The following is a 20197-nucleotide window of genomic DNA, read 5'->3' as shown; positions in this document are numbered from 1 at the left end:
TTGCTCTTGTGTTAACAGGAATGTTAGCTTAGACTGAGTGTGTGGCCTGTGTGACTGATGTGATTTCTAAGGAATGTGATTTTTATGCACAGAATCCATTCATGTCTAATGGGATCCAACTACCACTTTCTTTAAACTCTACACTTTACTTGAACATGCGTTTTCCCATATCCAGATGAACTTCTCTCTGGATACACCTAGCAGGTTAACCCTTTCCATTTTGGTAAGATTGTCCTGAAAACCCACATCCATGGCATACCCAAAGTAAAGTGAGAGCTGTTCTGGAACCATAAGATGTAAATGTTTGATTTGTGTCTCTTTTGAAAGCTAAAAATGATACCAGCTCTTTTTTCCAAACAGTCCGTGCTACCAGGACTGAATGAAATATGTCTAAATACATTATGGGGAAAAACAGATCCCTGTAGATGACTACAGCTGTTAGAAAGCATAATCAGACTACAGCTCAATGCCTCACCAAGGCCACAGACAGCCAGATAAACTGAATATTTGACAGGTTTTTTTTTTTTTAAAAGGTACTGTACGTCTGGCCTCCCTTCTAAAACAGCTCCACAAAGATGTTGCACCTTTTACCTCAGTTTACCACAGTAGAGTCACTCCGTCACACAGGACTGTCCTTGCTGGACACTTAAAGTTTCATATCCAAATGGCATATCCTGATTTTCAGAATCTCTTTGTCAATCCTCAACAAGCTCATTTACAGCCGGCTTACTGTTTACACAGTGATCAAGTAAGATGTCAATCAAAAGCCAAGGACCCTGGCAATGTTTTCATGCCAACTGATTTATAAGAGAGAATATGTGAAAGATAAAAAGCTCAGGTGGAACAGATGTAACAGCAGTCTGTGGGAATATACTGAAGAAACAATTATTTTTCTTAACTAAACTTTTTAAAGACCTGGATCATTGAGACCCTTCTCAATGAAAAAAGAAAAGACTCAATCAGCAGATTATCAGAGTTTTTTTTTTTCAGTGAAATGCGTTAATCTTTGTTTAGTTTTTGTGGTTTTTAATTTTACTCACTGTGGTTTTCTAACGTTATTTTGCATGTGAATAAAGTATTTTCTCTATTCTATGTGCTGTCAGACTTTGGACTTTAATGTCAGGCGTCTGCTGCCTTGATGATTCTCTCGGCCTCTTGGAATTTAATTTAAATATGTGCAGAGAACCTCTCATTTTATCCACTATGACAGCAGGGAATTTGGAGGTTGTGATATGGTTAGAAATCCAAACACAGACAACCAAAAATCATCAGCTGGGTTAACTTTACCTATGGAGAAGATAACTTACATTATAAAATGGAAAATATCACTATTCCAAAACATTTGGGGTCCTTTTATAGAATATATTGAGAGTGTAGATTTAAGTAATGTGGGTAACGAAGACGAAGAGGCGTAGTTGTTGGTAGTCCTTTCTGTGATCATCTGAATCTGTATTTTTGAACCATAAAGGTACAACAGCGAAATAATATGGGCTTATTCTTGACAAGATAGAGAAACGTTTATTGTTCTGGTTGTTGTTGTTGTTGTTTCTTTTCTATTTGTTTTGTTTTTGTTTTTGTTTTTATACTTGTACTAAGTGTTGCTCTATATTATCTCATAAATATCTGACTTGCAAGGAAGGACCATTTGAATGTTGGATAATAACTTTGCCCCTGATGTCTCCTTGGATATGAGAGCACTCTTATTTCTGAATATATGTGTGTTTAGGGAAACATGTTGAAAACTCAATAAAGATAATGTTGGGAAAAAAACACAGACAACCAAAACAGAAATGTGGTCACAATATTTTAGGAGTCAGTTGGAGATCAAATGGCTCCTGCTCCCACCTTGGTGGCCAGTGAGTGTGAAGCCCCCGCCTCCAGCAGGACTGAGGCGGTCTCCACCTGCCCTTCCCTGGCAGAAATATGGAGGGGGGTGTAGCCGTTGGTTGTTGCAGCATCAGGATGGGCCATGTGCTGCAGCAGCAGCTGCACAATCTCTGTTTTCCCAAGACGGGATGCAATGTGGAGAGGAGTCTGGTCCTCCTGAACAGAATAATGACCGTGTTTAGTAAACGGGAACTTTATCCTCATTTGAGATTGAATAAAGAGTCTTTGACAGAATACTATTGTGATTAGAGCAGTCTCACCCGTGCCCGTGCATCCACCATCGCCCCGTTCCTCAGCAGACACCTGACCACCTCCACCTGACCTGCCCTGGCTGCCATGTGTAGTGCCGTTTCCCCACGCTGAGCATATAATTAAATCAAAAATCATCAAATTTATTTATATAGCACATTTCATGTACAAACAATTCAAAGTGCTTTATATAAAATAAAAGCATTGCAGCAGGGAGTGGAAGAAGCATTAAAATACATGAAAGAATATAAAGAGAAACAAATAAAATCATTTAAATGAATTTAAAAACAAGCAACAGTCAAGAAAAGTTCAAATTACTTTCTACTTCAAATTGATGCTATAGCTTCCACTGAAATAGCGTTGAGCCAGGTTTTTCTGTTTTTGCTGGTCTTGGTTAAGTACAGATTTGTCATGACATCCTGTTTAATAACATGCTCATTTTTGTTATGGATCAACTTTAGAGTCCTTGGGGGTGGAGGGTGGGTTGAGACTACAGTAGGAAGTAACACACATCACACAGCTCAACACGAGTTTAAAACCACCACTCACACATTTACTCTTACTTTTATTCTGAAATGCTCACTGTGAAACCTTGTGTGAATGTATTATGGTATGCACTTTGTTCCCTCTCTCACTCACAATGTTGCTGACATCAGGAGAGGCTCCGTTCTGCAGCAGGAGCAGGACGATGTTCAGGTGACCCATGAAGGCTGCTACGTGGATGGGCGTCAGGCCAGACTGGACACAAAGGGAGCAGAAAACTCTGAGACCAGCGCTAAGTCATATACAAATGATTCCATTCTGTTATCTGCTCATTTCTGGAGGGTTTATGAGCGTATTTTCTTGGTGGTTCGCCGGGGTGTAAAGCACCTCTGTGATGGCCTGAATGGAGGCTCCATATTTGACCAGCAGCTCCATGACTTTTACTCGGTTCTTCTTACAGGCTATATGCAGCGGAGTGAAGCCATTCTGTGGAGTAGCAAAAAAACACAAATCCAATTCAATGTGACAACAACTGGAACCAATTACAGCCATGCAACCATCCTATTAGGACTGGAATATATTATATTAACTTGTTGGTTTTCTAAAGGTGGATTGTGACATGGCGTCTTTGAACCTACCAAAGCCCTGGCGTTGGGATTGGCCCTCTTGTCCAGCAGCAGCTTGGTGACTTTGTAGTGACCACAGTGAGCTGCCACATGCAACGCCGTCAAGTAGTCCAATGTGACATCATCTACAGGAGCTTTGTGCTGCAGGAGGTGTTTGACACATTCAACGTGGTCCCCCTGTGCTGCCATATGGAGCGGGGACAGCCCATTCTGGAGGAGAAAGATGGGTCAGGGCTGTTTTAGTGGCAGTAACAGGTCGGACGTGCACACTTTACGTCTACAGCTCTGTGGATGAGGGGGACTGCCTGTCCCAGTGCATTAAGATAAAGTTCCCCACAGCTCTGTTGAGGTTTTTTTTAGCCTCTTAGCCTAGCTTAGCTCTATCAAAAGTACAAACCAGTGCTTTGCAGCAACTCTGATGTTGCCTTCTTTAAAAACCGGTTTATCAGACAGCTGATCAATATATCAAAGAGACATTCTCTTTAGTTAAGTCACGTTGTGAGAAGTATTTATGAGCAGTCAGTGTTTTACTTGCAGCAGACAGCAGTCACAGGGTGCTTGCTCTTTTTCCAAATTAAAATTTCAGACTTTTTTAAAACTAATACTTTTTTTCCCCAAGACCTTAACTTTATGTACTTGTAACTTGTGTTCCTACTGCCTACTTCATTGGTTGAGATTGTACCAACTGTGTTTATTAGAAATGTTAATTTTTATAGGCTAGTATTCAATGAACAAATGCATTATTCACAGTAAATTATGCTTTTACTGATGAAAATCACAAGTACATGAAATTCACATCAAACAAGTGTCACAAAAACTATCTTTTAAAAAAAATGAATGGATGGATGTATGTATGTAGAATTCAGTCTCTTCACTCACATCTCATCCTATTAGGCTGATACAGTACGTGACCAGATACTAAAATTATAGTTTTATAGCCTACCTTCCTATTTCTCATTTCACAATGCCTTTGAGCATACTGTAACATTCTACCATACATTTATTTTCCATACTTTATTAAGACTTTCACACAAAATTCAAGACTTTTCAAGGTCTGGAAAACAGTGCTTCAAAATTCCATACTTATTAAGACTTTCAAGACTTGCGCAAAGCACCCTGAGTCAGACAGCTCCGAGCTTGAAAAATCCAAAGGTGTGCTGTCAGCTTATTTTGCGATGCTGAAATCTAATCAGGACTGAGCCGAGAGAAGAGCAAACCTTTTGGCAACTAAAACAAATCAAAGACATAGTGACTGTTGGTGAAGAACAAGGTTCATTCGTGTAGCTTTTATAACCATGTTTTTACCACAGAAAGGAGTATAAATTACAACTATGGTTGCTACACCATGCCTCCTGCCTGGTGACAGCTGGGATGGGCTCCAGCCCCCCGTGACCCTGAACATGATGAAATGGGTATAAAACATTGACAGAGGGATACATACTACCTGCTTATATTAGAGGGTGGGTGTATACAACAGTGCTACATTTCTTATTCCAGTTGACAGATTCTTCTGGGTGTTTGCAGTGTTTTGGACCTTGGTAGTTACAAAGTCTAAAAGTGCTCATTTCTAAACAAAGATTGTAAATCAGGAAGAGCTTCAGAAATATCCTTCAGACCATCTGTCACTGGATGAAACTACGATGATGTTTGCACAACAAACAAAGTGATTACAGAGTCATGCATTCATCATGAGAGGAGCAGGAACCAGCTTCCTGAGGAAGGAACAAACCCTGTCTGTGCTGAGGAGACTTTTCTCATGACATTCAGAACCTACACATGGTTGCACATCAATTACTCAGTATCTGTTTTGGTCCTGATGCCTGAGTCTTTTGGGTTGATTATGTAATGTATGATGACGTGAACCCTGTAAAGATGAATGAGTGAGTCACCTTGGTCCTGGCCAGCAGAGGTGCCCCTCTCTCCAGCAGCAGCTCCACAGCTGTTTCATGCCCACTCCTGGCCGCACAGTGAAGGGGAGTCAGCCCGTCCTGCAGAGCACATGACGCAGAAACGGTGATTGTTCACAGACACTCCGTACATCCTGGCATTAACTTGGCTGGATGCTATAGAACAGTATAGGTTTAACCTTGTAGCACCCACAGTTGCAGATATGCAACAAGCTTTTTATTTATTTACATTATATTTTTATTTATATTTTCATTTACATTACATTATTTGATTTTTTAAATTTACATACATTATTTACATTCATGTGTATTATTTTTTACATTACATTTTATGTGCCGACAGTTGTCACAGCATCATTTTCTTGGCTCAGTGAATTACACTCTGCTTTGCGGTGGTCTGTTCTAGTTGGTTCTGGTCTCGTTTGGTGTGGTCTGCTTTGTCCACCTTTCACAGCGGTAATGGGAGGTCAGGTCTCCAAATTGTATTATTATGATTATTTTTTTGCATTTTTTTATTAGCTTCATGTGCACATTTTTTATTTACATTACATTTTTTAAATTCATGTGTATGTTTTTATTTACATTACATTTTTTGCATTTTATATGTGCTTCACTTTTTCACAACAAAGATCTGGGAAATCTGTTTGATTTGTTGTTGAATGGAAAGTTTATGATGGTTGCGTTCCGCACTTTGTATTAAGAATGTTCAATAAAGGTCTATTATATACATTTTATTGTGGTAGCAGCAGTTACTGGTGAACTTTCACTACACCTTTGTTGCCAAACGATCTGCAGAGAATGACTTGGTTTTGTGAACAAAATTAATCAGGAAAGCCCACAGCTGCAAATATGCAACATTGCCTAAAATGATCAAAAATAGCCCAATTCCAAAAATTCCAAAAATATTGGTTTATTCCCACCCAAAAAGATGAAAGAAGAGCCAAAATGACTCAATGAGTGCTTCAATGATTATTCATATGCTTGGGTGCTACAAGGTTAACTCTACTGGGGTCACTGCTTGGGTCCTGAAATCTATTGAGGATGATTGCTTGACCTGAAAAGAAGAACACAGTCGGGTGCTACATGCAGATGTGTGAGACTGAGTCAGAGTGGATATTCTCTGTGTGTGTGTGTCAGGATTTAACAGCAGCTAATAAGATGACTGACGAGCTACCTCGCACACGAGCAAACAACAGAGCAGGGGTCAGGATATCCAGTGTGACACTCATTTTAATCATCTGATTAACAGATGTCCCATCTGCTGTTAACACTGGATTATAATGCACTGACTACTAATGTTGATATAACAGCTAACACATGTGATCTGTTAACGATAAAAAATGAAATGCATCTCAGTTTTCTGGGTGATGCGACTGTACTCACTCGTGTTTTCGCATCAATCTGAGAGCCTCGATCCAGTAACAGGCGAACCATGTTGGTGTTGCCCCGCTTGGAGGCAACATGTAGGGGAGTAATCCCATTCTGTAACAGATTACATTTTTCTTTGAACACATTTCAGTTCTATGTATATGGCACCAAATCACAACAAAAGTCATCTCAAGGCACTTCAAATATTCAGTTCAGCCAGTTATAATCCAAGTCAATGGAATACAATCATAATACAGTAAAGTCAATTTGATCAAAATCAAAATAATCCAATTCATACTTAAAAAAAAGGTTACCCAGTTAAGGAAACTAACAGATGTATCAAAAAAATCTCTTGATTGATTCAATCCCCCGTCCTGAGCATGAACAAGACGATGGTGGAACGGAAAAAACTCCCTTTCAATAGAAAGGAACCTCTTGCAGAACCAGACTTAGGACAGACGTTCATCTGCCTCGACCGGTTACATACAGTAACAGAAAAAGAAAGGGCACCCTCTTTCAACTCGAAGGTTTTATGGATCAGGACATAAGAAAGAATCACCTGGTCCTTACAATTCTTAAAGTGAGGTAAATTCGACCTCACGTGAACAACAACACATGACTTATTACAATGGGTCATTATTTGTTTAACAAAAACTGAGTCATGTCTGGGGGTTTTCACCATGTTTTTAGTCCTTGCTTAGTTTTTAGTTTTATCATGTTTTAAGTTTATCTCACTCCTTGGTTTTTTAGTTCATGTTTAGTTTTGCCATGTTTTAGTTTTTTCTCATGCCTTAGTTTTCTTGTCCAGGTCCGGCATTTAGTTTAGCCATGTTTTCCCCACAGTTTCTGTTGCTCTGCCATCACCTTCGTTCCCTTCACCTGTGTTTTTCCCCTCAGCTGCACTCACTCACTTATCACTCAGTCAGTATTTAGTTTGCAGGTTTCCTCAGTCACTTTGCCAGATCCTACCCGTCAATATCCTTCATGCCACGCCAAGTTTAGTATAATCATGCCAAGTCAAGTTCTTTGTTTTTTCTCAGCCATAGTCATGTTGTCAAGGCGGGCCCCGTGTCTATGTTCACTTAGAAAAGTGGAGCCCCATGACACAGCTGACTGCCCAGTAAAGTTCGTTAAGGAAGTCCAACACCAGTGTGAACATGTGTTAAGAGAATACGATCAAAAGATCCGACAGGACCCCTGAATCTCCTCTGAGCTGCTTAAGAATGCTCCAGTGTGGTGTTTAAACTTGGATCGAGGTATTTGGAGGAAAGTATTTAAAACTGAGTGGGTTTTCCTGCAGATGCTGTCATAAACATCTGCACCATCTGTCTCAACTTAGTTATCAAGGCAACTTTTTATGAATTGACATTACATGAGCACAGTTGTTTGATTATGATTCAAAACTGATTAAATGTAACATTACTTTCCTTGCCTCTACATTAGGAGAACACATTATTATACTCCCTAACAGGGCCAGTTTGCCAATAAACAGATCTACATGAATAAGACACTAACCCTAACCCGTAGCAAGGCACTGAGCTCTGTGTTTTGAGAAATTTATTAGACATGAAAATTTATAATCAATGGTAATGTGCTTCAAAAGACTGTATAGAATCACAGTGTTCTAAATGTGTTCTTACAAGGACTAAACAAGGTGAGGCTGCATTTCAGTTTTATGCCCCTAAAATCTGGAACCGTCTTCCAGAAGATGTGAGACAGGCCTCAACTCTGACAATGTTTAAATCCAGGCTGAAAACAGTTCCATTTAGCTGTGCATGTGACACCTGAAAGTATTTTATCTGCACTCTTCACTTTTTAATTAATTAAAGGTAGGGTAGGAGATCCTGGATTTTGAGTCCAGCGAAGCTGCATTTTGAAAATACACAGGTAAAAAGTCCCAACCCTTTTCTTCACTTTCCCCCCGAAGGCACGCCTCTAGAGTACATGAACGTGCACGAGCACGAAGGTGCACGAGCGCTGTTCTCACAGCAAGCATCGATCGTTGCCGTATTTAGTATTTAGTATTTAGTTTATGCTAACTATACGTTTAATAATGCTAGGTGCTAGCCAAGCTGGCTCTAGTTTAGCTTCCTGCCAAGCTTCTGGACACGTAATTCGTTCACGGAGCAGGGTACGCACACAGGGGGAAGGAGGGGGAGGGAGGAGCAGATTGCAGTTTGATAGATGGCATCAGAATCCAATCATTGTGAACGGACCGTTCACAATGATTGGATACTGTTTTTCCTAGATTGTACGTTCTAGAGGCCACTAAAACTTTTCATATTAATGTCAAAACTTTTAATTAATTGGTTGCAATGGGGGTGTGAAGAGTATTTCAAGCAATATGTAAAAAAATGTTCCAGAAAAAGATCCCCTACCCCGCCTTTAATGATTATTTTAATGGGTTTTAAATTTCTTTCTTTTTTAATTTCTTTCTTTTATTTTTTTATTCCTTTTTAATGATTTTATTGCCTTCTTGTGATTTTATGTAGCTGTAAAGCACTTTGAATTGCCCTGTGTATGAATTGTGCTCTATAAATAAAATTGTCTTGCCTTGCCTTGCCTTCTTGAACCCACAGAATAATGCTCATTAGTGTATAACTTACCCTTGCTGTGAAATCAACCGCTGCTCCGCGGTTGAGCAGGAGAGTTGCAACGTTGACGTTCCCGTAGTGGGCAGCGATGTGCAGGGGGGTGAACCCACTCTGGAACACAGACAGGGAAAAGACAGACACACAGACAGGAGAGGAGGGGTCAAACATTAGTAAACCTCAAAGTCCTGCAAGTTTGACCGTCACCTCTTTAACTTTAGTCTTCCCGGCATGCAGAAGTCATATCAGGCATCAACAATGAAAAGAAACTGGGGGAAAAAAACTGTGACGATGTTACGAAAAAAAAGAATAAATCAAATTGAAAGAATGCAAGTCAGACTGTGCACCTACGTACAACCATGAAACAGACACTACTTCCATGCAAGTTAACGGTTACAGACACTAAAATAATTTGGCTTCAAAACTCAATTCAAATGAGAAAAATAAAAAGAAGAACAAAGGCAAAACGTAGACGTACAGTACCCACAGACTGACATGAAGATAGATAAAACAATATCATCCACCCAAAATCAAAACCAAATAAGGGTGTAAAATCATAGCCGACAATAAGAATGTTTCCCATCAACACCAGAGCACTATGTTGACTGTACGTCAGAGATATCAGAGCTAACAATGAGAAATGTATGAGGAAAGTTAGAGATTGCAGAGCAGGTTGGAGTAGTTGTGAAATTCTTGCCTTACCTTGCCATTCTGTAAGTGTGGGTCCGATTTAGTGTGAAAAAGTTGTTTACAAAAGTGTGAAGAATACAGTGACCAACGTGATGGTTTCAAAACTTTACACAGTCAAAAGCTTAGAATGGTGCAAATGAAGGTAGCGTGGATGCAACATGCTATTCAATGCTAAATCATTGGCCATATATGAGAGCTGCATAAGCTTCCCATGCTTCCCCAATTATTGATTAACAGTCAAAGTTAAATGCCAGTCATTTTGAAGATTTTCTAAAATGGAAACATGCATCTGAGAAACCTCATTCTGGAAGCTGTTACATGGGAATGAACAGGGCTGCCAACATTAAAACAGAATAAGATACTTTAGCTTTACTCTAAGCGAAAAATCTATATATATTAAGTGTCTGTAACTGCGTAATGATGTGCACAATGTGCTCAGTGTCTGAGAAAAAAGTCAGATATTTTACCGTACTGTTGACTGATTTTGATAAATTATCTTAGAAAAGTAAATCAGAAAAAACAACCGAAATGTCACTTGTTCAGCTGGTCACTGGTTAGTGCCAGTTAAACTGAAAGCAGGCTGCTTCTGATCGCTCGTATGTAAAGATTTTTTTTGATGAGATCATTGGGCCTCATGTATGAACATTTTCCTATTCTTATTCTAAATTTATCTCACTTTTTTCGTAAGAAGGTCTTGTACGAACACGCCACGTCAGATTCAAAAAACGCTCTTAACTTCGGAAAAGTGTGTAACGACCTGCGTAAATGATGAATGCCACTCGTGCGTATTTAAGTCCACGTGCACGAGGATAGTAAATTTGCATACTCCACGCCCAAAATAATACCATATAAGGCTGTGCTTCCTCGCTCCTGTGCCAGGAAGTGTTGAGTCATGAGAATGGCATCAAGGTGCAAAAAGAACAACTTTAGGAGCTCTGAGACTGAAGTTCTGCTTTCAGAGATCCAGAAAGGAAAATCTGTCATTTTTAGCAGAGTCAGCAGTGGAATTACGGGACCTGCTAAAGAAATGGGCAGGGTTATTACGAGTGCTTCTGGCATGTTGTCTGCCTGGGCTGGTTCAGGTAGTAGGAGACCCTTGTTCAATATTGTCCAAAACGCAGTGCCTTCTCTGGGCTATAGTGCAGTTTGCCCCCCGCTGTATGGAGACACACCCACCTGGCCTTCAACTCAGTGCGCTCCACAACAGCACGGGTGCTCTGATGCGTATATGTGTGCAGTCTATTGCTCCGATTATGTTTGGCAGTCCAGCCACGGCATGAAAGTCCCTCTTAATGTGTACTTGTTGGACAGCGGTGTATGGGAATTTGATGTACCATGGGTGATAAACTGATGAGAGCTTTGATGACCAAGGGGAGCGCACGACTCACAGAGGACTGGGACACCCCCGATCTGTCTCCAATCTCTCTCTGAAAGGTTCCAGTGGCCAAAAATCCAAGGGTGGTGAGGACCTGGACGTGTGGTGGAATTGGGTTTGATCGGCGTGTTTCTCTCTGGAGTTGTGGCTCCAGCAAGCTGCATATTTGCAGCAGCATAGTCCTTGGGGATCTAAATCGCGATGTCAGCCATTCGTCTGTCTCCGCAAGGATATCTACACGCTCTCGGAGCACACGCTCTCTTCTAAGAGCCTGACCCGCTAAGGCATCCAAAAGTAGCAAGTCAGCCACTGGTTACGCTTCCCATTGACCTTGTTATATACAGACTCAAATTAACCTTCAATTAGTGCATAATTGAAGTCAAATAGAATAATGTCAGCATCATTATGGGGTATATAATGTATATATTCATTTATGATTGTTTCAAAGTAATTAAATATACAATCCATTAGTCAAGCAAACTTGATTGGAATAACAGCGGACTATTTTACGTGACTCCTACGACAGGTCTGGATCACTGTAAATTCTGTTTGTACCTGAAAGAAAATCTAAATTTGAAAAAAATTCTGTACGAACAAATCTGTTCGTACGAACGGTTGTTGCATGAGGCCCATTGCTAGTTTCATGGCTTGATTAATAGAGCATTATGTCCATTTGGTGAACTTCGGTCCCAATGAAAGCAAACAAGACAATAAAGCAGGGCACGTGTTAGGAGCTGCTGTCTCATGGGAGTAGTTTGAAAAACAAACTCAGTAATGGCCAGAACACTCAAATCAATGCCACGCCCAACTTTTTAATAGTCTGTTGTTTGGCTTTGAAGTACAACAAAACAATTTTGGTTAGTAAAGTTTTCATTTTGCCAGGATGATATCAAATATTTCCCCAAGAACATTGATGAAAAAGAAAGTTCCCTTCTCATGAAATACTTCAGTTTAATTTTGGCAGCTCTGGACACCCATTGATAAGCAGCAGCATAATGCAGTATTATCAGTCACCAGTCAGCAGGTTAGTAATACTTGAGAATTGCTGTAAATAGTTTAGAGTGCATCTCTCGAAATCATGCAACACCAACATATACTCACAAGACACACAGACAGCATACATTTACAGCTTTACCAACAATGCATCAGCACAATAAGCATCAACTTATCAACCTTACAGAAAGAACATGTTGTCATTTTAATTCAATAAAGAAACTGTACATCTCAATCATGAAGAGACATTTCCAAATGTATTGAGGGTTATATATGAGAAAAAACATAAAAGGGTTTTAATAAATGAAAGCTAGAAGAAAAACAACCTTAAAGAAATTAAAACACAGAATGGGAACAGAACAATTAATAAAAGTAAACTGAAACAGGACTGTGCAGGTCCTGAGCTCAGGACACATGGCAGCAGCTTAGCCATTCCTGTCAGCCATGCATGGTGGCCTCTGACTATACAACACCAAACCAACTGAAACCGAGAGAAAAAGAAAAATGAACCAAATGATTGTTGATCTGCACAATACCGAGCTATGGAAGTGAAAGAAAAAGGCTGGTGAAGGGGAAGGAAAGAGGGATGACAGAGATGGGAGTGAATGGTACATCTGAAGAGTTAAAGGAGCGTGTGTATACCTCAGTAGTCCTATTGACCATCATCTGTTGCAAGTGGAATGAGGGAGGGAAAGATCAGTTCAGTTAGGCTTTTCATACACAATGCTCCACCGCAGCAGAGGCAGCTGGGCAGCTGGGCAGCCAAACAACGTGGCTGGAGTGGTTTGCTTCATTTTAGTCTGTCAGTGCATCTCACACAGATGCCAGGGCTGCTCAGTAATGATCGTTTTTGTCTTTGTCATTAGTTTTTTTTAAGCCAGACAGTCTCCCTGCCTGCACCTCCCGGCACTTTTTCCTCTCAACCTGTTCGTGCTCAGGACAACAGATTGAATCAAAATGAACGTTAAACTGGTTCCTTTAGCTAAACAACTTTCTTATCAAGTGGCATCTTATAAATACTGCTAAACTAAATTGTATTGGACTGTATTGGTTGAATTAGATTGGATTTAACTGAATTTGCCAGAATGGGAATATAACTGAAATAAAACTGAATTGAAGAGTAATAAACCATTGGTTCTTTCCTTGTAAAGTACTTTGACATGAAATTTGTTGTTAATTGGCATGAAATAAATACTTTGAATTGCCCTGAATTTATTGTAATTATTATCAATAACTTGTTAAATGTTAAAAAATTGCTTTTTTCTTTTTAGAAAAATCCAAAACAATTTTACATTGCTTCAGTAATGAACTCATTGTCTGATTGTTTAAGCAATAAAGCACAAAATCTTGCAGAGCACTTTAACAAATGTAGAAAATGTAAAACGCGAAAACCTGATACACCAGTTGTATCAGTGCTCTGAATAAACTAATTGATAGCAGCTTTGCATTTCTTCAGACCTGGAGCACATCAAACTGACTGTATGTTTGAGAACTCAACATCATCCACTTAATAATGTAAAGTTATAATAATAAAGATTAAAATGCCTTGTTCAGTTCAGTCAGTACAGACTTCAACATGTCAGAGGTTCTAGACTTTGATACTAAAAGGTCGGTAATAATCCCTTCTGTCAGTTGATGACCATCGTACTATATTATAATTCCACATTAAAGTTTGGCAAGTATAGATTTAAATAAAGATGCATTGATCCATGCCCTTACTTCTACTTTTATTCTATTGCAGACAGTATGAACCCAAATATTTCATGTTTTGTTTCGTCAACTTAATCCAATTTGTTAATTCATGCGTGAATTTTAGGTTTCTAAAACATTCCAAAAATGTTGGGAAAACTTGAGCTATTTAGGGATAATAATGTGGTATAAAATTAAGAGTGACCTTTAAAACAGGTGATGTCAACAGGTGGTTGTAATCATGATTTGATCATGTGTCTCTGAGGAGTAAGGATGGGCAGAGAATCTGCACTTTGTGAGAAAATCATTGAAATGCGTAATAACCACAACATCACTTGGTAAAGAAAGAGTGGAAGTGATTTGCATATTTCTCCCTCCACAGTGCAAAATATCATTAAAGCATTCCAGGAATCTGGAGGAGTTTCAGTGTAAAGGACGAGGGAGCAAGCCTAAGCTGGACCCCCGTGACCTCTGACCCCTCAGATGGCGCTGCATCCAGAACCCTCATTCATCAGCAGCTGATAGAAGCACATGGACAAGGGATTACTGTGGGAAACCTTTGTCAAGCACTACGGTACAGAGTTCCATTCACAAAGAAGCCTAATGTTAACCTTATCCAGCGTCCACTTCTCTGGGCTCGGAGGCATCTGGGACCGTCACAAGGTGGAAGCGTGTGCTGTGGTCAGACCGATCAGTATTCCAGATCAGCGTCAGAATAAATGGACGCCGTTTGTCAGCAAGCACTCCCTGCAGCCAGGCTCTGGGATGGGATGGGCTTGAATCAGGGCCCGAATGAGCAAAGCTCATTTCCACTTCTCTGATGGCAGCATTAATGCAGAACAGTTCACTGAGATTTTACAGCAACATGTGCTGCCTTCAGGAACACATCTGTTCCAGGGACGTCCGTGCATTGTTCAAGCAGACCATGGAAAAGCACATTCTGCGCACGTTCCAAAGGCACGGCTGAGGAAGAAGAGGGGACGGGTGCTGGACTGGACTGGCCTGCCTGCCTGCAGTCCTGTTCCCAACAGAGAATGTTGGAGAACTTTGAAAAGAAAATGCAACAACGATGACCTGGTGCAGTTACACACCTTAAGATGTGATACAGTATCAGACGCTGCTTCGTCACTCTGGAATGTCTTTAGCGTTGTGGAAGAAAAGGTAACATTATGAAGTGGGAAAACTTTTTTAACTTAACTTTTTTTGGAATGTGCTGAGGGCCGAAAATGCAAAAATGAACGTTTAATAAATTAACTGACTAAAGTAAGCTCATGAGACAAAACATAAAGTATTAACTCTTTCGGTGCCATTGACGTCTATAGACGTCAATTTAAAAAAAAACGCTGACTGCCAAAGACGTCTATAGACGTCAATTGCGTTTTTTAACGGAGCGGGCTGGGGGACAATCTAGCGGAGTTTGTCACTAAATCTTAGGCTTGTAAACACTAAACAGAGAATATACTGGCAAAATTACCCGCAAGGTGGCAGCAGTGCCACTTTGCACAAAAAAAGAAGAAGCGTGTTTTCTCCGTTTTTTGGGTCAAACAGCTGTTTTTGGTGAAACCAACCTGTTCTACTGTCTATTACTAAAGGACTGAAAATGGTAGAAACAAACTTTATTTTCCTGATCAAAGAAGAGAGTCTACTCTTTCGTTTGGTAATTTCGGTGTCTACATAGTCATAAGACACACTTTTCTGTGGGTCTTGGAAAATCAGTCAAAATACTGTAAAACACTTGGCAGTATGGGTGTCTCTGAACTGAAAATGGCTGGCAGCCAATGAGTTAAGGTCATTCTGTCTGCAATCAAATAAAAGTTAAAGGAAATGGAAGAATCATTGCAATGATTTTTTTAATCTAAATTTTCCATATAATCTGGGTTCTTGGTGCTTTGTTTTGGTCAACATTTGTAGCAGTTATGAGAAGAAACTAACGAACACTAAAATATAAGTTCAAATTCATCATTATAACCAACTTCGATCATTTCTTTAACAGTGTCCGAGTTGATTCTTCTGATTCTTCCTAACTCCACTCAGCAGGATGTGCTTTACGTGTACATCTGAGTGTGATTGTACTGTGCATGTTGCAGTTTATAGATGTACTCATCTGAGGCTTCCTGATGAGTCATACTGCACATGGCTGCATCCCAGCAGCAGAGGCACATATGGCATGTTTAGTAAATGCATAAATATACCCTGCACAGACTCCGCAGTGTTCTTACATAATAATTCAACCTGTGTCTTGTTGAAACATGAAATATTAACATTTAGAAAGTAGTATGCACTTCTGTGTGGTGAATTAAATCCGCTTTAAGTCATGTCACTTAAAGCCACAAGCTGATGACGGAGGAACAGGTGGAACTACCTATGAATTATTTTCCCATCAGCAAATAGCAGCGATTTTAACTCTCCCATCCTTCACTCGTGGTCAAAAACAAATCATTAAAAACAACCTTCAGTTCCAACTGTTTGCATGCAGCCTTAGATATAACCAGCATACAACCTGCAGACAGTGGCACACTCCATGCAGTGGACAGTGCTACACTTAGACATCGGTGCAGCGAGGTAGAATTGACAAGATGAGGGGAGTGTGTGAAAAGTAGCATTTAAAGAGAGAAAGGACAAAGAAGGAGAGACCCGGTTAGTGGCAGGAGCAGGAGTAACACGGCAGGCACAGAGACACTGAAGGAAAGGGAGGAACCGAGAGAGAAAGAGAGGCATTGACAGACTGATGGAGACATAAACTCACATTTATACAGCTTCATGGCAAAAGTACATCACAAGCTATGTTTGGCATAACCGAAATCTAACTTTATGACTCTTTTCACACCTGCTGTGATTAGTATCTGGATGATATTTTGGGATAAAACAAAGTCTTTATCACAAAAAATAAATAAATAAATAAATCACACATTCACTAAAGATACATTTGAACACCACTGACCAAGCCCTTCACACTGGCCTCTGATGCTGGAATTCCAATTAGACCCTAAATCCATTGGTACTGTAGGTAGAAATATTGTCATCTATGGGGTCACGAATATTTATGTCTGTGCAGACTCATAAGACTAGTGAACACATGTAGTAAGGACTATGAATACGTTCAATAAGATATATTCAATGTTTAGCAAGTAAATTATGAGATAGAAAACAAAGTTGTCGCCATGACAGTAAAGGTTTCAAAGAAGCCATCTTCCTACTAAAAAGGACACCATGGATTAGTAAGTGGGATCTTAAGTGGGTATTATGACTTATAATTAAGTTGAAAAAATATGCAACCTCTAGCAACTATGTGAGCAAATGCATGCAAACCTACAAGATGGTGTCTTGTAACCTAACTTATCATAAACCATGTGTTCCTCCAACCCTAACCAATCATTTTTAATTGCTGAACCTAACTAGGCAGTTTTCATAACAAAATCAAAGCAGTTAGTTGTGTTTTCTAAACATAACCAGGTCGGTTTCACTCCTAATTCTAACTAGGTACTTTTGATTTCTTAATCAAGAAGTAGCTTTAATTCTTAAATCTAACGGGTAGTTTTGATTCCTAAACCTTACAGAGTAGTTTAGTACTTAAACCCTAACCAAAAAGCCTATCTGTGACTTATTCTGTTGCCACAAGTCTGACATGGAGACAGGCTTGTGGTGCTTTTTTAAGTAACTGTCATTTTAAATTGTTTTAGAAACATTCGCATGTGTTGTATTTGTGTGTGGATTATGGTGGTTTAGACTGGAGGACTTGCAGATGATCACAACAATTTTTGCATGGGGGCCCCATTGTTGGTATTATCATTCAGTATTACCATTGATCAAATGTGAAATGTAGTGACAATTTCTCTTTGTGTTCCTGAGCTATGGCATAGATAGAATTAACACATCCATCTTTGCGGTATGGCTGAACACGTGTTTTGTGGCTTTTTGCCACCTAATTCCAATCAGTTCATCTCCTCAATGGGTCTAGAGATCATCACTGTGTGTAAAAACCTCACCTCATGTCATCACTGCAAGTACAGTCCAACCCACACAAGTCAACATTATTCTAGTACAACATAAGCTTCAAATGGATTGTTACCTGTCAGCTCTCCACCTACTCATCTATTGTGCACATTAATAAAAGCAAAGTGAATCCCTGTGATGATGAAGAGAAGTTGTGTAGAGAACAGACAATCAGATTGTTGATCATCAGGGGAACTTATCCAGATACCAACCACAGTTTAATGGATGTCAAAAAGATCTCTTGATTTAGTAATCGAGGTGAATGCCAGTGTTAGTGAGCTAGTACAGCTGAACATTAACAAGAGATTTAGCTGGTTTTCCGTGCTCACCTCTACATTACCATATTACCACATAAATCCAATACAGCCTCATGCTATTTGTATTAATATAGAAACTTTTTATCTTTCAGTTCATTGAATCCACATTACAGACACAATGCCACAAACAGAACACCACATCAGCTGAATTTCCATTCATCCATCCATCCAAACTAAACTCTACCAAGGCCATACCTTCGACTGGACATCGGCGTTGTGATCGTTCTGGAGGAGCAGGGCAGCCGACTTGGTGTCATCCTTGCGGGCAGCAATGTGCAAGGCAGGCAGGCGAACTTTGCCTTTAGTATCATTCTCCAGTAAGATGGAAACCACCTGGTTGTGGCCCTGCTGCAGGGCAATGGCCAGAGGGGTAAAGCCATCCTGGTCGAGGGAAGGGAGGGTGTAATAGTTCCTTAATGTGACAAGATTCCCTACAGTTTGCAAAGTAGTATTTTGTAGTAGCAATTCTCAAAGAGAAAAAAAAGGGCATTATCAAAATGACCAACTCTAAAATGCTAGAAAGAACAAATAAGTCATAAGAAAAACAAGAGGAAAGAATGGAATTACTGTTTTTTTATCATGGGGTACAATTCCAGAGAATCTTTCCAGTGTAACCATAGTTATGACAAAGTAGTTGTGTGTCTTGATTTCTCTTTTTATAAGAAAAAAAGAAAGAGCAGACTGCTTTCTTATTTTTTGTTCATTATTAAGCCACTAAATACAAACCTCGACCCAAAAGTGTCATTTGGCCAGCATAGAGACAATAACATGCGCTCCTAGGGCCAATTTAGGATCACCAATCAACCTAACAGAACATTTCTTCGGACTGCAGGAGGAAGAGAGAACCGGGGAAAACCCACGCATACACGGGGAAAACATGCAAACTCAATTGCATGTCAAATCAATTTAATTTAGTTCCAAATTAGTCCAATTCATAAAAGAGTTCAAATCTAATTTGTGTAGTGCTTTAAAATCTAAACAAATACTTGCAATTTACAGGCATTCCCACCAAATACAATAAATACGGTAAACACAAATAATAATGCATTTACCTCTTTCAATGTATCGTCTCAAAGCGACGTGATGCCCTTTTTTTCTGTACTGTTTGAGGAAACGTTGCCCTCATCATTTATTCAACCACACTCTGCTTACCTCTGTAGCAGTACCCTGGTTGCCTCCATTCTCAAGCAGGTACCGCACCACATCTAGGTGATTCTCCTGGGCTGCCATGTACAGAGGAGTGAACCCATTCTACAGAACACAAACACAGGTTACTCAGATACTACTGATAATGAGAAAGAGCCACAACTTCGACTGTATTCAGTCCTTCAAATACACCCCCAAAATGAAGCCATGGCTCATCAACATGCTATCTGGGATTATTACAAGAAGGGCTACAAACTGGATGAGTTTTGGGAGAATGACGGCATTAAACAACTGCAGCTGCCGACAGCGTAGACTCACCTGAGACTGTGCATTGATATCAGCTCCTCGCTTGACCAGAATCTTTACAACTTCAGCCTGACCAGCCAAAGAGGATATGTGAAGTGCTGTGTTTCCTTTCTGGATGAACAAAAAAAAAAGAAAGAAAAAAGTGTAAAAATGCAAAAAGAAGGTGCCATGACCTGTGCTTATTACTTCAGAGTTCAGCTGTGAGCTGATGCTCAAACAATGAACAGCTCTGAGAGCTGAAAAGTCTGACACTTAAGTTTTTTTTCCTCAGTAAAAGTTTGTGAGTTCCTCACCAATACTAGTTGTAAGTGAGAGTAGAACATAAACAAGCATGTCAGATCACTCAGTTCCACACAAATCGTCTTTCACAACACCACTGTTTAGCTTTAAGTACAAATATAAGGAGGTAACAGACCAAACATGTATCCTATTTGAATATAATAGCCGACATACTCCATCCTATATGTACAAACAGTGTTTTTTAAAAAACAGGATAGTTTCTTAATTGCAACAAAAACTTGAATCTGTACTTTGTTAATCCATGTGAACCTTTACCAAACAGACATAAGTAATAGAT

General features: G+C 39.7%; 1 protein-coding gene across 3 annotated transcripts in view; it reads right to left on the bottom strand.

Annotated features, from left to right (window-relative positions):
• The window catches only part of LOC142369269 (uncharacterized), a 99766-nt gene that overhangs the window by 55190 nt on the left and 24379 nt on the right, over nt 1-20197 (bottom strand). For 2 of the 3 annotated variants that reach the window (XM_075451597.1, XM_075451599.1), the window contains exons 4-14: nt 19633-19731; nt 19321-19419; nt 18364-18549; nt 9127-9225; nt 6536-6634; nt 5135-5233; nt 3258-3455; nt 3007-3105; nt 2776-2874; nt 2148-2246; nt 1846-2043 (exon numbers count right to left, since the gene is read on the bottom strand). In XM_075451597.1, coding sequence (XP_075307712.1) covers nt 1846-2043; nt 2148-2246; nt 2776-2874; nt 3007-3105; nt 3258-3455; nt 5135-5233; nt 6536-6634; nt 9127-9225; nt 18364-18549; nt 19321-19419; nt 19633-19731 — 1374 coding nt within the window. Of the gene's footprint in view, nt 1-1845; nt 2044-2147; nt 2247-2775; nt 2875-3006; nt 3106-3257; nt 3456-5134; nt 5234-6535; nt 6635-9126; nt 9226-12811; nt 12836-18363; nt 18550-19320; nt 19420-19632; nt 19732-20197 lie in introns of all 3 variants that reach the window. The other variant, XM_075451598.1, reaches the window with a different exon arrangement.

The sequence above is a fragment of the Odontesthes bonariensis genome, chromosome 19 (genome assembly GCF_027942865.1).
Source record: "Odontesthes bonariensis isolate fOdoBon6 chromosome 19, fOdoBon6.hap1, whole genome shotgun sequence".
NCBI classification, from domain to species: Eukaryota; Metazoa; Chordata; class Actinopteri; order Atheriniformes; family Atherinopsidae; genus Odontesthes; species Odontesthes bonariensis.
This window is presented reverse-complemented; position numbering and strand designations above follow the sequence as displayed.